The sequence below is a fragment of the Podarcis vaucheri genome (assembly GCF_965113315.1).
Source record: "Podarcis vaucheri genome assembly, chromosome: 6".
NCBI lineage: Eukaryota > Metazoa > Chordata > Lepidosauria > Squamata > Lacertidae > Podarcis > Podarcis vaucheri.
The window spans coordinates 98,216,900-98,234,900 of record NC_138764.1 but is presented as its reverse complement, the minus strand read 5'-3'; the positions used below and the strand labels follow the sequence as shown (position 1 = coordinate 98,234,900).

The window sequence follows — 18,001 nt, the reverse complement described above, 5'->3', positions numbered from 1 at the left end:
GCAGTCAGTGGTTTGTTTGTTTGTAGTTTGCATGCCTAAGAGAGTTGGTCAAAAACAAATGTGTTAAGAGCTGCCATACGCCTGGGTTTCCCCAGGCATGTCCGGGAATTGGACTGTCAAAATGTCGTCCGGGTAAAATGTCTTGGAAAACCTGGGTGTATGGCAACTAGGGCGCAAAAAAACAAAACCACCCACCCACTTTTGGGAATCTGGCAACCCTAGATGTATTGCCATAGAAACTAGCTAGCTAGTGATGCTTTCAGGATAGCATTTGCCTTTTCCCCTCTCATTTCACTGGATGAGGAGTAAGAATAGGCCAGGAGCCAGCTTTTGTCTAGGCCTATTCTGGAGCTGGACCGACACGGCGGCTAGACTTGCCCTGTGTGCTAAAACTAAAGGTGTGACTTTATGGGGAAGCCTCTTCTCCCCAGAATCCTCATGGGGAAAGGAAGATCTTTTGAAGTGTAAATGTTGAGACCTGCCATCTCATGCTCAAGTTGCATATATATGGTTTTTATACCCTAAACACATCAGCGTCTCCAGCGACTTTCATTTCAAGGAGACCAACCCCTGCTGAAGCGCTGGAACCCTTGAACTCTCCTACCACTCAGAGACTGGGGTGTGTATAACAAGATTTCGGCTTTCCTTAATTTTGAAAAAAGTGTTATGCTTAGAGGTACCTCCTTTTGTGGCCCCTGAATCTTCCTTGTCAGTTAGTTTCACTGATGACTCATAGCTCCTAGTATCTCTCTGTATGGGAGGTAGGATTATATCCACTGCCTCACCATACTATGAAAACCAAAGTATTTCCCTATGAACAGACAATACAGGCCATGACTGCCAGGATCTGTCCAAGGTTTAGCAAGAACTTGGATTTCCCACTTGATTATGAAGCTCACTGGATTACCTTAAACCAGACACATGCTGTTGACCAATTTATCTTACAGAATCAGAAGATAAACCAGGGAAACAAAATAGTTGTGATTATATTACTTGTTCCATCCTAGATGATGATGATTTTATTAAATTCATCTGTAGCTCTTAGGGCAGTTCACAACATAAAATTACAGTATAAAACTCTCTCTCTCTCTCTCTGTATATATATATATATACGAACAAAAACAATCCAACAACACCTCCCCACAGATTCAAAAGGACACTGGATGTCAGTCAACCAAAGGCCTGGTTGAAGATGGCATTATTATTATTATTATTATTATTATTATTATTATTATTATTATTATTATTACTATCTCCCATCCAGCCACTGACCAGACATGAACCTCTTTAGCTTTAGCCTGAATCATGTTCTTTTAAAATAAGCTACGTGCAGACCCCACATCTTCTTTCTTCTTTCTTTGGTGATCGCTTGTAGCCAACTAAGATGGTCTTCCATGGACACGGTCTTAACTGTGAGTCCGTAAGTGACTGTGGAGGCCAATTCTGCATCCAACACGTCCTTCCACAGTGGGGACATTGGTTTCTAGGCGGGAGTTGATCATGGTGAGAGTTTGCCAAATGTGCCTTCCTCTTAGCTTGTTTCTCCTTTTCGCTGTGAGTTTCTACTTCTTCAAAGTCCATGACACCTTTGGTAAAGGCTGTTCTCCAATTGGACCGCTTGCAGGCCAGTGTTTCCCAGTTATCAGTGCTTATACCACATTTTTAAAGATTTGCCTTGAGAGAGTCTTTAAACCTCTTTTGTTGTCCACCGGTATTTCGTTTTCCAATCTTCAGTAAAGTTAGTAGTGCAACAGCTTTGTAAACAAGAATTTTGGTATTCCTGCGAATGTCCCAGTCCCCAAACACTTGAGATTCAATTGTGAGAAAGCTGCACTCGCAGAGCACAGGCAATTCTGAATTTCAGCATCAATGTCGGCCCTTGTAGAAAGATAACTGCCCAGGTAGGAAAAGTGATTGACAATTTTCCAACATTGCACCATTGAGTTGGATTTTTGGCGCTGCAGAGGGGTTGTTTTGTGCTTGTTGGGGCATCACTTTGGTTTTTTTGGATATTGAGCGATAAGCCAAGCTTTCCGTAAGCTTCTGCGAAGATATTTAGGATAGTTTAGCTAAACAGGGTATATTAATAAATAAGCAAAAATAATGCTGAAGCATACATTATATGCAGTAAACAAGCCACCCTCCAGTTGGCTGTGCTGTTATCTATGCTGCTAGAATTGTAACAAAATAAATAGGTAAATCAGAGGCGAAGCTGCATTTTTTAAGATGTTGCACTCACTGCTGCTACAGCATCATCAAAGACAGGTGCCCAAGCTTTCCTTTCACCAAAAAACTTGAAAAGGAACAGTCAGCTTTCTCTAGCATCGACAGATATGTCTGTGTCAGATCTTTGCTTCTAATAGGAATTTACACTACGTGCACACTGGAGAAGACGAAAAAGCTGAACCAATAAAATTTACCGGTACTTGACAATTTGAAAGGCTCATACAGGTTATAAAAATAAATTCACAGGCATCTTAAGGGACCGGCTTAAATTATTTTGTTCTATCTAGGCTTCCACAGTTAGTCAAACTATATTACAAGAACTTTGTCAACTTCAATATGTTCTAGCAGTGTATAAATCTTCAGCGTTGGCCTTTCCCCAGCTAAGGCTCCAGAAGAGTTTAAAATAATGTCATCACTGTTTTGGTAGAATCTAGGCACTTTGTGCTTAAAACCTTATATGATCTGAATATATATATTATAAAATAGTTAAAATGTGTTCATTTTTCAGAACTTTGCATACTTTGTGGACTCGTTCTAGAATGGAGAATGGGTACTTGAGCTCTTGCAGGACATGACATGTGGAGAGCCTGAGAAGTAGGAAGTTAGCAATTCAGGGTACTAAAATTCCATGCTGTTGAATACTTAAGCCCTTTTTAGGCAATGCTCCTGAAATAAGAGCCTCTATATATATATGCGCTGCTGTTCATACAACAGAGGACAGCTCACCATGTGCACCCCGTTTTAGCTGCTCCGTTCTCCCATTGAAGTGAATGGAGGAAGCCCTTGAATTGAAGCAAAGGTGAACTGTTCCAAAAACCCTTCCTGCAATCCCTATCCTGGAAGTCAAGATAACCCCACAATTAATTGGTAGTTGCTGTAACAATGAGCTCACAGATGTTTATATTCACTTGCTTGATATAAGCCAATTGGCATGCTTTGATGCTATCTTTATCTGTGGAGGGCTTGGGGTGCTGGGCTCTGAGCCCAGAAAGTGGAACTGTCTGTAAGATTAGGGCATTTGCACCTATGTCCTCATCTGGTGATGGGAAGTCCTGACCCATGACGTATGCTACCTTGTGTATAAAGAATGTATTAATGTCTGCTTGGAGAAGCCATCTGCTTGCTGCGGTGTCCGTCCCATATCTCTGAGAGGCCTGGCAGGCTGATTTGCTGCCAGTCTACAGCTTTCTTTAATAAAGTACTAAAACTGATCCCTTTGGTGTTTTTAACACCCTTCTTTGATATCCCTGCACCAAACCACTCCCACAAGTCCTCCTTTGGGCCTGCGGTTCACAGCAGCCCTTGTGTACAGGGTGCTTGGAGTAAGAACAGAATTGCTGATTGGGAGATTGCCCTCAAAACTATCAGGGCTGGGTGGGTGGTGGGTGGGAAGCAATTATTAGAAATCTTGATCCTCTGATCAAACATCACACTCCATGTGCAATTGAAAAGCACATGATAGCATCTCTGTGTACCATGGCCTTCATTATAATTACGTAACAAGCTGACGCTAAAGTTCATCCTAAGCCTAATTCTCACAGATGAGATGGAAAAACCTACAGAGTTTTATTTCTTCATCTGATGTTTGTGATGAATCTTAGTTATGAAGCTGGGATACAGGGAAGACTGATTCTTTTCTAGAACAAAGCTAACTTGGTATATGCAGTAGAATGAAAGTGTTTGCTATATCCCTGATAATTAGGATGAGAGACACTGCAATATGAAGCATGGGCTGGAACTCTTTATTGCATAGCAAAGGATAATACAAATGCATAACTCCGTAGCTTTTCAGCTACCTTTTCATTCCTTTGCTTGTTTTGTTTTTCTTTATAAAATACATGTTTCCCAACTTCACTAAAATAAGAGGAAATTTTACTATCTGATCATCAGGAAATGATGAATGACTGGATCTCTGGTTTTAGCAACTTTGCATACAAATCCAAAACATTAAGTGAAAACTACTTTTGGAAGTAGAGCAACAAGACAAAATTATCATTTTCAACACTTCCATTTAAGAACTCCTGGCAAAAATAACGTTTTGTTTTTTCAAAAAAGGGAATTAAATAATGCATATAAAATACATACATACATATATATATATTTGTCCCGATCTGGCAAATGCCTCTCATGCAAGTGATTTCACTTACTTGAATGGAAGTGCTCACATTGAAGACTTTGCAGCTAGGACATTAATATAGTACAAGTGGTTAAGACAAGAGTCACCATTTCTTCTACTCTTACCAGTTTGTGCTGAACCTTCCAATATACATATGACATTTTCTTTTAAGCCTCCTTAGAGAGAATATGTAGCCCAGATATGAGGAAATTGTTCATCCTGGTTTTAAGATGTTTAATGACCTTTGTTCTGCTTCGGCAATCTGAAAAAATAAATGTATACCTCCAGTTTGGAAGAGGCAAAGCTGATCATAATTTAAGCAAAGAATGCTCCTTCTTCATTTTGCAGGCGGTGTGTATTTTTTGCATGCTTATTCAGCCAGAACCAGTGGCATTTGGAACTAATTCTCACAGAACAGTAACCGACTTAAGACACTTATTACGTCACTAAAATTAGCAGCTGCAGCTCAAGATACAAACATCACCCAAGGTTGAAGCCAGCCATTCAAGAACCATGGTCCTGTGTTTCCATGAATGGTTGTTCCAAGAGGGATGTTTAATACGTAGACTGGAATTCAATGTTGTGTTCTTCCAATCATTCTGTCTCCACAAGCATTACAGCTTGCCAGATGGAATGATCCCCCCAACTCCCCGCAAACAAGAAATTGGGTTCTCATTTTGGAAGGCATGTGAAGGAAGGAGAGCGGGAAAAGTCCCACTGTGTAAGCAGCAGTCCTTGTGCTGGGCTTCCCCTAATGGGGCTGGTTAGGTGAATCCCATTCAAGAGTGTGCAACTGGTATGTAAAAAAAAAAGCCACATTCTGACTTTTTCAGTAAACACACGTTCTTAAGGCTGCCAACTTCCCATGCATCCCAAAGTTGTAAGGCTAAAGATACTGTTCAGCTCCTTTCCGCCGCTCTATGCTAACCAAGAGAGCCCAGGCATTTATCTCTCATTTCCACCCGCATTGTGCTAACTAGACTCTAAAATCTCCTTGCTGCCTAGGCTCCACTGTTCAAACATGCTTATGCCTTGCTCGGCCACTGCTTATGTTCTGCGCCGTTTTGCAGCACTTGGACTGGAAGGATTGCTATTTGCGTTCAAAACCTTCTCAGTGACTCTGTTCCGCTTTCTCTTATCTGCTCCTTCTTTGGATCCAGATTCAGACGAGCTTCTCTCTTTCTCCTTACTGCTTGGTTTCTCAGATGCTTTGGCCAGGCTTCCCATAGATGCATATACTGAAAGAGAATTAAATGAAAGATTATGCATCAAATGGCATCCATCGCATTATGGCCATGATCCATGGCAGAGTCAGGTGCATGCAAGCCCTGCCCAATGGGCAGGTGGGTCAACTTTTTTTAAAAAGGAAATACAAGCTCTTTGCAGAAGCACACTCAACTCACTTTAATTATATTGGCAGAAATTATAATAACAGAAAAATGCCCCACATTAAAGCTACAAAACAAAATATTAAAGGTCTGATCTGGAGTTTGTCTGCCCCATGAAAACACCTCTCAGCCCCTGATGCTTTCCCTTACAATTATGCTTTCCCTTACAACTTTGATGCTTTCCCTTACAATTATGTGGTATATAAATTTTATGAAATAAAAAATAAAGAATCATGAAAGCATAGATGGAGCAAAACTGAAGGAGCACTTCCAAAAACCAAATGCGGTGTTTCAATATATGTTCACTGGTTGTGGCGATGCATTTGCAGAAATCCTTAGCTCTGTGACTATTAGAAGTGCACCTGAACCTTTCCAAAAGGATGAAGGGAATTATCTTCAAGGCGCTTTCAAGAAGGTTCTCAGGTATCCGGCACATGGGCACCCCTGACCCCCACAAACCATAAAGACACTGCCAATCAAAACAGCAGGCCCAGGGCAAAAAAAGATCATGCCAAATTATTATTATTAATTAAGTTTACTTGGCACCTTTTCCTACAAATGTAACTCAAGGTGACTTAACAAAAATAAATAACTAACACATACATTACAGCCAGCATAAAACAAAAAAAGAAAAAAACATAAAAGCACAATTCGGAACTCATTCTTGTGAGAATCAGAATGTGGACCTCTTTTCTCCCCACTTCTGATTTAGAACTAACCCAACTGTAGAGGAACCGGCTATATTTCACAATCCAGTAGCGGCTATTTTCTTTGTACTATCCTACCTTGTTAGACTATGGTAGCTGGAACCAGGACCCACATGTGACGTGGCTGAAAATCAGATCCCAGAACACTGTGGCCCCATTAGTTTGTTTAAATTGCTTTAATTATGAATGACTCTCCACCCCAGATTTCAACTAGAAATAAGCCAAGAAATAAACCCTTGGCTTATTTCTACTTTGCCACTTGTGGTTTGTTTGAAACAAAACAAGCCACAATCTGAGTTTTAGTGACAAAAAGCAGTGTGCTGGAGATCAGTGCAGTTGCCCAGGGTGGTGGTAGAAAGGAACATTTATGATTAAACCAGAGATCAAAACAAACTATGGCTTAAGAGTGATGAGTGAACCAGGCCTATGGATGACACATCATTTTCATATGCTAAAATGAATAACTCATACCTTCTTCAGGACCTGCATGTGATTCCATCTCTTCCTTTATCTCTTCTTTCACGTCATCTTCAATCATCACTTTACCTGTGGGGATGATTATGAGTGGAGTGATGGTGAAGATGGCACTGATTCAAATTCAATTTCCTCTTTACTTCTCCAGGCATGCTCATGGCAGCAATATGCACTGAATTAAAGGGATCAGTCATTGCCAACAGCCCCCGGCTCCCGATAAGGCTATTTTAAATCACTTAGGAAGCAAAACTAGATTGTTTCAAGCAGTAAGCTGACAACAGCGACTGAAGTAGAAAAATGCAAAGAAATGATAAGGGAGCTATCATCCAAGCACAGATGGTGTTTTCTTTTGAAACTTGTGAATATAAATATGCTAAATTTTTCATACTGAGAGTACATCCACCTCAACCATTCCAAGCACTTAAAATTACCTCTGCAAATGAGGTGTAAAGGCTACTGATTTTTGGGTGCAATCCAAATCTCAACCCCTTGCTGGCAGGAATGTGTAGAGCAGCATAGCCTCAGCTACATCTGCAGCCCAGCTGCTCATAGCGACAGCTGTTGTTTTTTCTGGGGTGTGTGTGAGAGAGAGCAGGAAATCCCCATACCAGCTCCAGGTTCCAGATCAGGCCTGATGCCATTGGGTGACAGCAGTGAGACTGTCTCAGGATCTAGCAGATCCTGGGCTGTTTGGGCCAAATTCCCTCCCTGCTCTCAAAATATCCTATATCAGGGCTTTCTACTGGCCAACGCTGGTGAGGATTCTGCCAGTGACCTCCCACCTGCCTGTTCTGCAGCTGGCTGACTCAGCGGCCGGAGTGAAGGGCCCCTCTACTCAACTGAACCACCCCCTCAAACTGACATAAAGGGGGCTTGGACTGCTTTGTTAATATATATCTGCAAACGACTGCCTTTTGTTTTTCTTTAATTTTAAACAGAATGCTCTTCCCAACAGACAGTTCTGGAATTGCTCCACTACTGAAAAGACAATAATACAAAAGAAAAAGTGGGAGGAGCTTTAAAAATATTTTAAAACCTAGCCATACCCAACTGATATCAGTTGAATCATTTTCTAAAAAATGTGAACACCCACAACCCAAATTCAGTCCAGATTCCATCACTATTCGGTCTCATTATTCTTTTGCTGCTTACTAAAGCACCAATCAAAATTGTTCAAATGCTGTAATCAGGCTTTTGAATACATTTGTGTCTGCTTTCCATTTTTCTTAAATAGAAGCATTAAAAAGCAATCCAGATTTGAACATCTTCACAGACTTCATCCAGGCCTTTGGCTAATTAAACAATCTCTGGCCTTTTAAACTCTATGGGGGTGTTATTTTTGTTTGTTACTATGACATGTATTTTTGTGTTTTTATATTATAAACCACCCTGTAATCTTTGGATGAAGGGTGGTATATAAATTTCTTCTTCTTCATCATCATCATCCAGTGTAGTGGTTTAGGCTGCAATCCTATACACTACAGGCTAGCCAACTCCTGATGTTGCTTCGTTACAAGCCCCAGCATCTCCTGCCAGCATGGCCAATGATGATTCGATTTGTTATATTTCTCTGCTGCTTTTCATTCAAATGAATGCCAAAGCAGCTCACAAACAACAAATCATAATAATAACACAATAGGACATGATGGCAGTTGTATTCAAGCAACATCTGGAGGGTTTGTACACTTCCTCAGGGCTACATCCCTTTAAACTGAATGGGATATATTTCTTTTTAAAATCCTATGCATCCTAGTTGGGAAGGCAGCCCCACTGAACCCAACAGGACTTACCACTGAGTAAAAAGGCATCAGAGTATACTGAAAGAGACCGGGTCATGAAAGAGTAATTCCTAGAATAAAATCTTGCCTGTGGTATATAAATAGTAAGTAGTGTTGTTATTGTTAAGACTGCTTTTGGGTCTCACCTTCTTTTACCTCTTGAATAATTTCTTCAGGGAGGCTGAAGTTTTTTTCTGAGTTGGGGAAGGGAAGAATCTCAGATTCATGCTTAGAAATGTTTTAAAGAGAAAGAAATCTATAAATAATTTGGTTATACCAACAATTCAGATTTTCTAAACCAAGGGTGGCTAACATGGGGCCCTCCAAACATAGCTGGACTACAACATCCATCATCCCTGACATAGCCCACAATGGCCAGGGCTAAGGGGAGTTGTAGCTTAACAACATCTGGAGGGCCACAGGTTAGCCAACCATATGCTAAACAAATGCAAAGGTAATCGTCATCACATACAATTTATAATTATTACCCAACAACAACAAAAGAAAATATTGAAATGACCCTTGCATTTCAGGGACAACAAGGAATATATTTTATTTTGTAATGAAATTGCATAATAAAACTACAGTCATTTAAACCTATTCATCCAGAACTAAAGAAACAAAAGTCCCTGCTTAATTTTTTTTAACGAGTGTTTCAGATATGCAATTTGGCATGTTCCAGGCAAGGACAGAATTGGTGTCAATTAGAATGCACAGAGCTGCCATATCAGATTCTGCAGTTATTTAAAAATGCACATGTTTAAAAATTTCATTGGTCAACTACGCCCAAGCAAAGCAGAAGAACATAAACATTGGTGAAATCAATATGTTTCAGACAATCAACTGGAAGAATAGATAATACAAATTAAACACAGCTGCTGTCCATTTGGGTTCTTGTGTATTACAATGATAAATGAAAAAGAAATATAAAAGATGGTATTTCCTTTCAGCAATGGTTTTGTGGAAGGAAGTGCAACAAAATCATAGAATCATAGAGTTGGAAGAGATCACAAGGGCCATCGAGTCCAACCCCCTGCCAAGCAGGAAACACCATCAGAGCACTCCTGACATATGGTTGTCAAGCCTCTGCTTAAAGACCTCCAAAGAAGGAGACTCCACCACACTCCATGGCAGCAAATCCAAGACATTTTTTCACTTGTACCTTGTATGAGCACTTTGGTTCCCCTAGAGAACCGTGCAGATTCTTATGCAAGTTACTGATCAGTTAAGGCACCTTCCTGGGATCATACGAGGCCTTTATGACAAACTGTAACCCTTAGTGCTAATAAGGCCTAGTTGCTGTGAACAGCAACCATGCTAACAAGGATAGCAAAGATTTAGGACATATTGCACACTGTAACCCTATCTCAAGTTGGCAGGACCAGAGCATCAAGCCAAACATAACCATGGCTTTTTTAGATGTTGTACTGTGTGAGCAGCTTCTACATGCCAGATGGATGCTTCAGAATCCACCTGAAGGCAGGAAAAAGCCGTTCACAAGAGATCATCTCCCTTAGGCTTTATCTGCACCGTACAGAGGGAATGGGAGGATCAACAACACAGCAAATTGTTTCCCTTTAATCAGGAGATCATGCACTAATAGGGGACACAATTGTTGAATGGTCTCTTTAAATTTGAAGTTACAGATAGGTAGCAGTGTTGGTCTGCCATAGTCAAAATAAAAAAATTCCTTCCAGTAGCACCTTAAAGACCAACTAAGTTAGTTCTTGATATGAGCTTTCGTGTGCATTCTGAAGAAGTGTGCATGCACACGAAAGCTCATACCAAGAACTAACTTAGTTGGTCTTTAAGGTGCTACTGGAAGGAATTTTTTTATTTTTAAATTTGAAGGTTCATTATTGTTCCACAAGATGTGTCCCTTTAAGGGCCAGAGCAAATAACATGACCTAGTTTTACAGCTGTGAAGCAGTATAGCAGGTGCTGTTAAGTTATGTTAATTAAGCTGTTGGGTATAGTATATAAAGAGCAGCACCTAGCTCTCTCAGTACCCTGGTGGATCATGCTCATTGATATATTGTAAAAGGAGTTTTTGTTATTGTTATTAAAACCTAGCAAAAGTTACTTTTGCGTTCCTTGTAATGTGTGGTCTCCCCAGCACGCCTTCTGCAGCACAACTAATCTGCAAATAGCCAACTATGGTACCCGATTCTGCTTGTGGTACATCTGCACATAGGGTTAGGCCTCTGACCTGTGGAGCATCTCAGGCACCGGCCTCAGTTTCTTGGTTGATGACACTTACCAGCGCTTGCATGTCATACATGGTGCTTAAATGGTCCCAGATGACTTTGGAAGAAATCTGCCTCCCGATATTTTGGCTGAATTTATCTCGGATGCAGATCATGTGAAAATGGCGATTCACACCTGGAATGGCAGAAGAGAGTGAGAAGGAGAAAACATACAGAGAGAGGGGTTGGGGTTTTTTAAAAAAGACTTGATTAAAATCCTGTAAAGCACTATGCACCCTGACGGCACTATAAATAATGACCAAAATCTGGCCCCACCCTATGCCCTTCCTTGCACTAACACAGATTATTTCAGACTGTGAAGTCCTAGGGGCAGGGATCCATCTTAATGACCTTTATCTTTCACGCTGATCACAGAATTATAATATTGGAAGGGATCCCTAAAGGTCATTTCGCCCAAGCCTGTGAAATGCAGGAATCTCAACCAAAGCATCCATGACGGGGTTACATACATCTTCAACTAGGGAAACAAGTGTTTGCAAGCTTAACGCACACTTGGGGGGTAGGGAGGAATCCAGCCCTATTTAACACAGTAAGCATTAATTCTGGGTAAAAAAGGAGAAAAAAGCACTATTTTGTAAAACGAATGTTAAAAGAGCACTTTAACCATCTCAGGCTATAAAAGATCACAACTAAGCGATCGAACAATTTTAAGTCTATGTACTTTTAGTAGGAGGGTGCAGGAAATGGCTTCGAGGGGACTCCATAGATGATAATGATGATGATGATGATGATGATAATAATAATATAATAATAATAATATCTTTAAATTTGCACCCCGCCCCCCGTAGATGTCAGGGCGTTTCACAGCCTATATGGCGTAATAATAATAATAATAAAATAATAATAATAATAATAATAATAATAATAATATCTTTAAATTTGCACCCCGCCCCCCCGTAGATGTCAGGGCGTTTCACAGCCTATATGGCGTGCGTGTCCCGTCCCCCCACCCCTCTCTATATGCCCTTTCTCCTGACAGGCGCCACCCCGCCTTCAGCGCTCTCCTCCGCGGCCGGCGCCTCTACTCGAGCCCCAGGCTCGTTCCGCGGCCTACGCCCCATTCCCCCACCCGCCGCCTTCTCCTCACCGACGGGCTTGTGGCCCAGCATGGCGTGAAAGAGGCACACCTCCACCTCGGGGCTCCACACCACCGGCACCGGCAGCGGCGGCGGCGGAGGAGGGGGAGCCGCCGCAGCCGTCATGACGGTCATCGCCGAGGCCGCTGAGGAGACGCTCGACGCCGCCGAAGCCGCTTCCTCGGGCGCCGCTTGCGGGGCGGGCTCGGCCGACACGGGCGCCGCAGGCCCTGAGGCCGGGCAGGGCGCCTTCAACCCCGCGTCTGCCGCCGCCGCCACCGCCGCCGAGCTCTCCGCTTCGCCCATGGCCGCCGCCGCCGCCGCCTCCACGGAGAGCGGGCCGGGCGAGAGCGGAGCGTCCCCTGTCGGCCGCCCTCCCCGAGGGAAGCGACCGAGGGCGGGGAGCTGAGGGGAGATCCCTCTCCGCGGGGGGAGAGGAAGAAGGTGCCCCCGGGGCTCAAGGCCTCGCTCAGGACCCGGCCTCTTTCTCCCCCCGTGCGTCTTCTTCGAGCGGGAAAGGGGGGGGGGATTGCACTCTGCGCCGGCTCAGGAGCGCTTTTGCATGTTGTGTGCAGCACCACGAGGAAGCAAGCATGAAGGAAGGAAGGAAGGAAGGAAGGAAGGAAGGAAGGAAGGAAACAGGCAAATAGACACAGAAAGAAAAGAGAAAGAAAGAAAACAAGCAGACACTAAGAAAGAAAGCAGAAAACAAACAGATAGACAAAGAAAGAAAGAAAGAAAGAAAACAGGCAAATAGACACAGAAAGGAAAGAGAAAGAAAGAAAACAGCAAATAGACACAGAGAGAAAAGAGAAAGAAAGAAAGAAAGAAAGAAAGAAAGAAAGAAAACAGGCAAATAGACACAAAGAAAAGAGAAAGAAAGAAAGAAAGAAAGAAAGAAAGAAAGAAAACAGGCAAATAGACACAAAGAAAAGAGAAAGAAAGAAAGAAAGAAAGAAAGAAAGAAAACAGGCAAATAGACACAGAAAGAAAAGAGAAAGAAAGAAAGAAAACAGGCAAATAGACACAGAAAGAAAAGAGAAAGAAAGAAAGAAAGAAAGAAAACAGGCAAATAGACACAGAGAGAAAAGAGAAAGAAAGAAAGAAAGAAAGAGAAAGAAAGAAAGAAAACAGGCAAATAGACACAGAAAGAAAAGAGAAAGAAAGAAAACAAGCAGACACTAAGAAAGAAAGAAACACACAAAGAAAGAAAAGCAGATAGAAAGGAAGGAAGGGTTCAAACGGGGGGGGGGTGTACTCTTTTCCCTTTATTTTTGTTATTACATATACCTGGCATGGGAGATTGTGGACTCTCCTTCCTTGGAGGCTTTTTAGGCAGAGGTTGGGTGGCCGTCTGTCATGGATGCTTTAGCTGCACTGCAGGGGGTTGGGCTGGATGACCCTCAGGGGTCCCTTCCAACTCTACATTTCTATGCCAGTTGAGAAGCCTGCCATGGAAGGAATTTTATCCCCAGAATCAGTAAAAGCTCGGCATTAAAGTCAGGATGAAGCTGGCATAATCTCTCTCTCTTGCTGACTGACACACTCCTTCTCACGTGTGTGAGAGCGATAGATTATGTCAGATTTATCTTTGTTTTAATGCTGAGCTTTTACTGATTCTGGGGATAAAATTCCTTTCCTGGCAGGCTTCATGAGCGGCATGTGTATGCAATAACAAAAAGAAAGGAAAAACAAGGGAAACAATGCTTTCTTTCCCCTGTTCTTTATTTCTTCTCATTGTTGTGCATACAGTTGTGGTAAGAGTGCTCCTGAGCAGGTGCAGAGTGCATTTCCCTCACCATCAAACAGCTCTGAGGGCAGTCACACTGTGTGGGAGAGAGTGTGTGTCTTAGGGCTGCCCCTCTCAAATATTACTGTACTGAGTTTTAATCAGTGGCTTGATGGATTAAATAGGTGTAAATCTGCATTCAAATAAAACAATAGGCAGGGAGTGGCTTTCCATCTTTTTTGATGCAGACTAGGAGTCTAACTTCTCAGCCCTCTGTTTGAAGGGCTGTCTCCTAAGAAGGGAGAATGGGAAACGACCTTGAAATTTCTTATCCACAATAAGCATTTTGATAGCAACTGAGCAGGCATTCATGTCTCCTGGCCGTAGACTTGAGGTTTATAGTTTGTATTGAAATCATAGCACTTGTCTGCATCCTTATGTTACGTTATCATACGGAAGTTCCTTGCAAAACTGTTTCATCTTTGTGATGCATTCCCACTTTCGGTGGTTACCTAAATGCAGGCATGTGTGCCAGGCATACACAATCTCAGAAGACCATCTCCTTTCCATTGTTCTTGTTTAGTCATTTAGTCGTGTCTGACTCTTCGTGACCCTATGGACCAGATCACACCAGCCACTCCTGTCTTCCGCTGCCTCCCGCAGTTGGGTCAAACTCATGCTGGTAGCTTCGAGAACACTGTCCAACCATCTCGTCCTCTGCCGTCCCCTTCTCCTTGTGCCCTCCATCTTTCCCAACATCAGGGTCTTTTCCAGGGAGTCTTCTCATGAGGTGGCCAAAGTATTGGAGCCTCAGCTTCAGGATCTGTCCTTCCAGTGGGCACTCAGGGCTGATTTCCTTCAGAATGGATAGGTTTGATCTTCTTGCAGTCCAGCTGGTAAAATGCAGTCTTGACTATGCTACCACTCAGTGGATTTGTACCTGGCTGACTGACCGAACCCAAAGGGTGCTCATCAATGGTTCCTCTTCATCCTGGAGAAGAGTGACTAGTGGGGTGCCACAGGGTTCTGTCTTGGGCCCGGTCTTATTCAACATCTTTATCAACGACTTGGATGATGGACTCAAGGGCATCCTGATCAAATTTGCAGATGACACCAAACTGGGAGGGGTGGCTAACACCCCAGAGGACAGGATCACACTTCAAAACGACCTTGACAGATTAGAGAACTGGGCCAAAACAAACAAGATGAATTTTAACAGGGAGAAATGTAAAGTATTGCACTTGGGCAAAAAAAATGAGAGGCACAAATACAAGATGGGGGACACCTGGCTTGAGAGCAGTACATGTGAAAAGGATCTAGGAGTCTTGGTTGACCACAAACTTGACATGAGCCAACAGTGTGACGTGGCAGCTAAAAAAGCCAATGCAATTCTGGGCTGCATCAATAGGAGTATAGCATCTAGATCAAGGGAAGTAATAGTGCCACTGTATTCTGCTCTGGTCAGACCTCACCTGGAGTACTGTGTCCAGTTCTGGGCACCACAGTTTAAGAAGGACACTGACAAACTGGAATGTGTCCAGAGGAGGGCAACCAAAATGGTCAAAGGCCTGGAAACAATGCCTTATGAGGAACGGCTGAGGGAGCTGGGCATGTTTAGCCTGGAGAAGAGGAGGTTAAGGGGTGATATGATAGCCATGTTCAAATATATAAATGGATGTCACATAGAGGAGGGAGAAAGGTTGTTTTCTGCTGCTCCAGAGAAGCGGACACGAAGCAATGGATCCAAACTACAAGAAAGAAGATTCTACCTAAACCTTAGGAAGAACTTCCTGACAGTAAGAGCTGTTCGACAGTGGAATTTGCTGCCAAGGAGTGTGGTGGAGTCTCCTTCTTTGAGGTCTTTGAGCAGAGGCTTGACAACCATATGTCAGGAGTGCTCTGATGGTGTTTCCTGCTTGGCAGGGGGTTGGACTCGATGGCCCTTGTGGTCTCTTCCAACTCTATGATTCTATGATTCATTGGACTCTCAAGAGTCTCCTCCAGCACCATAATTCAAAAGCATCAATTCTTTGGCGATCAGCCTTCTTTATGGTCCAGCTCTCACTTTCATACATCACTACTGGGAAAATCATAGCTTTAACTATATGGACCTTTGTCGGCACCTTTGTCCTTTCCATTACAGAATGGAAATGCAAACTTTGAGACAGTCCACCCTGTTGATTTGATTCATCGGAGTTTGCATTGAGTCTCATTCAAGAGAATGCGATTTTAGCAGGCAGGCTATACAGGATCACAATTTTAGTTACTATTGCATTGGTGTTCCTAGCCTGCTCACTGTGGTGTTGTTGTTTTTTAAAAAATTTAAAGTGCTTACTGAAGTAAGTACTGTACTTACAGTAAAAAATAAGCAAGAATATACATAAAGATTGAGAGAAAAGAAAGCAAAGAAAAATATAGAACGGAGTTCTATTTTTAAATAAATTAAAGCTTCCCACCCACTTACAAAAGCTATGTATGGTCAATGGGCTGGTGAAAAAAAGAATGTTTTCATCTGATGTCTATAGATACATAACAATGGAACCTGGTGAACTTCCCTGGGAAAGTATTCCATAAGCAGGGAGCCAACACTGAAAAGGCCCCGCTCTCATGCTGCCACCCTCCAGACTTTCCACTGAGGGGACACATGAAGAAGGGCCTCAGAAGATGGTTGTAGGGTCTGGGTTGTTTCATATGGGGAGAGGTGGTGCTTGAGGTTTTGGGGTCCTGAGATGCATATAAAAAGGCTTTATGGGTCAAAACCAGCACTTTGGGTCCGAAAACTAATTGGTAGCTACTGCTAGTTGGGCCAGGATTGGTATTGTGTGCTCAGACTGTCTTGCCCAGGTGAGCAATCTGGCTTCCGAATTCTGCACAAGACTTGGCCTGGAATGCAAAGAACTGACAAGGATATGTTCTCTGTTAGTAATAGTAGTTGTTTAGTCCTTTAGTCCTGTCCGACTCTTCGTGACCCCCTGGACCAGAGCACGCCAGGCACTCCTGTCTTCCACTGCCTCCCGCAGTTTGGTCAAACTCATGCTAGTAGCTTCGAGAACACTGTCCCTCCATCTCATCCTCTGTCGTCCCCGTCTCCTTGTGCCCTCCATCTTTCCCAACATCAGGGTCTTTTCCAGGGAGTCTTCTCTTCTCATGAGGTGGCCAAAGTATAGGAGCCTCAGCTTCAGGATCTGTCCTTCCAGTGAGCACTCAGGGCTGATTTCCTTAAGAATGGATAGGTTTGATCTTCTTGCAGTCTATGGGACTCTCAAGAGTCTTCTCCAGCACCATAATTCAAAAGCATCAATTCTTCAGCGGTCAGCCTTCTTTATGGTCCAGCTCTCACTTCCATACATCACTACTGGGAAAACCATAGCTTTAACTATACGGGACTTGACATCTTTCCGCAGGGCCTGAAAGACAGAGCTGTTCCACCAGGCCTTTGGCCCAGGACACAGCCTGACCCCCTCCTTTGGCAATCCTCACAGAACTCTAGCCCAATGGTTGCCATTAATCTGATTTGAGCTGATTTTATAATGAAATGATTTTATAATGTTGTATATTTTACTGTTGTTAGCCGCTCTGAGCCCGGCTTCGGCTGGGGAGGGCGGGATATAAATAAATTATTATTATTATTATTATTATTATTATTATTATTATTATTATTATTATTATTATTTATTACAGACCTTTGTTGGCAAGGTGATGTCTCTGCTTTTTAAGATGCTGTCTAGGTTTGTCATCGCTTTTCTCCCAAGAAACAGGTAGTAACTGACATTTCTTATCAGGTATATAATACAGACAGATGTGGCAGTACAAAAGCTTGGGTTTAGGGTATTAAGTGTTACTTTTTGTGGCTTGCATTTACCCCTTTCTGCTTAGTGTAAGCAAATTGTTCCAATAAGTGCTCACAGTAAAAGCAGAATTATTACTCTATAATCCACATGTTATGCCCTGTTCCTCTGTTTCTTTTTCTTATTAGGCATATAAGCAAAGCCTCTATTGTTTAGGAGATCAGTTGCTCCCATGGCTGGTTATTAATTTGAAACCTTAATCCACCATCTGACATTAGAATAAATAACCAGCACAAATAAATCTGGTATCTTAGAAACAGACTTTGGGGAGCTAACGAACTCCAAAGGATGCATGCTCCATTTTTGCCAAATGATCTTAATAAGAAGTCGGGTTTTTTAAGGGGAAACAGGCTTGTTGCAGAAGTGTTCCAAATCAACTTTAATTGCACAAC

General features: G+C 42.5%; 1 protein-coding gene across 1 annotated transcript; it reads right to left on the bottom strand.

The window, feature by feature from the left end:
• Positions 1-3,947: 3,947 nt before the first annotated feature.
• On the bottom strand, positions 3,948-12,530 carry MRGBP (MRG domain binding protein). The gene is made up of 5 exons (XM_082226596.1): positions 12,044-12,530; positions 10,950-11,071; positions 8,836-8,917; positions 6,909-6,983; positions 3,948-5,580 (listed from the first exon to the last, which is right to left on the bottom strand). The coding sequence occupies exons 1-5, from the start codon at positions 12,336-12,338 to the stop codon at positions 5,390-5,392; spliced, it is 765 nt and encodes a 254-aa protein (XP_082082722.1). The 5' UTR covers positions 12,339-12,530; the 3' UTR covers positions 3,948-5,389.
• Between the last annotated feature and the right edge of the window lie 5,471 nt (positions 12,531-18,001).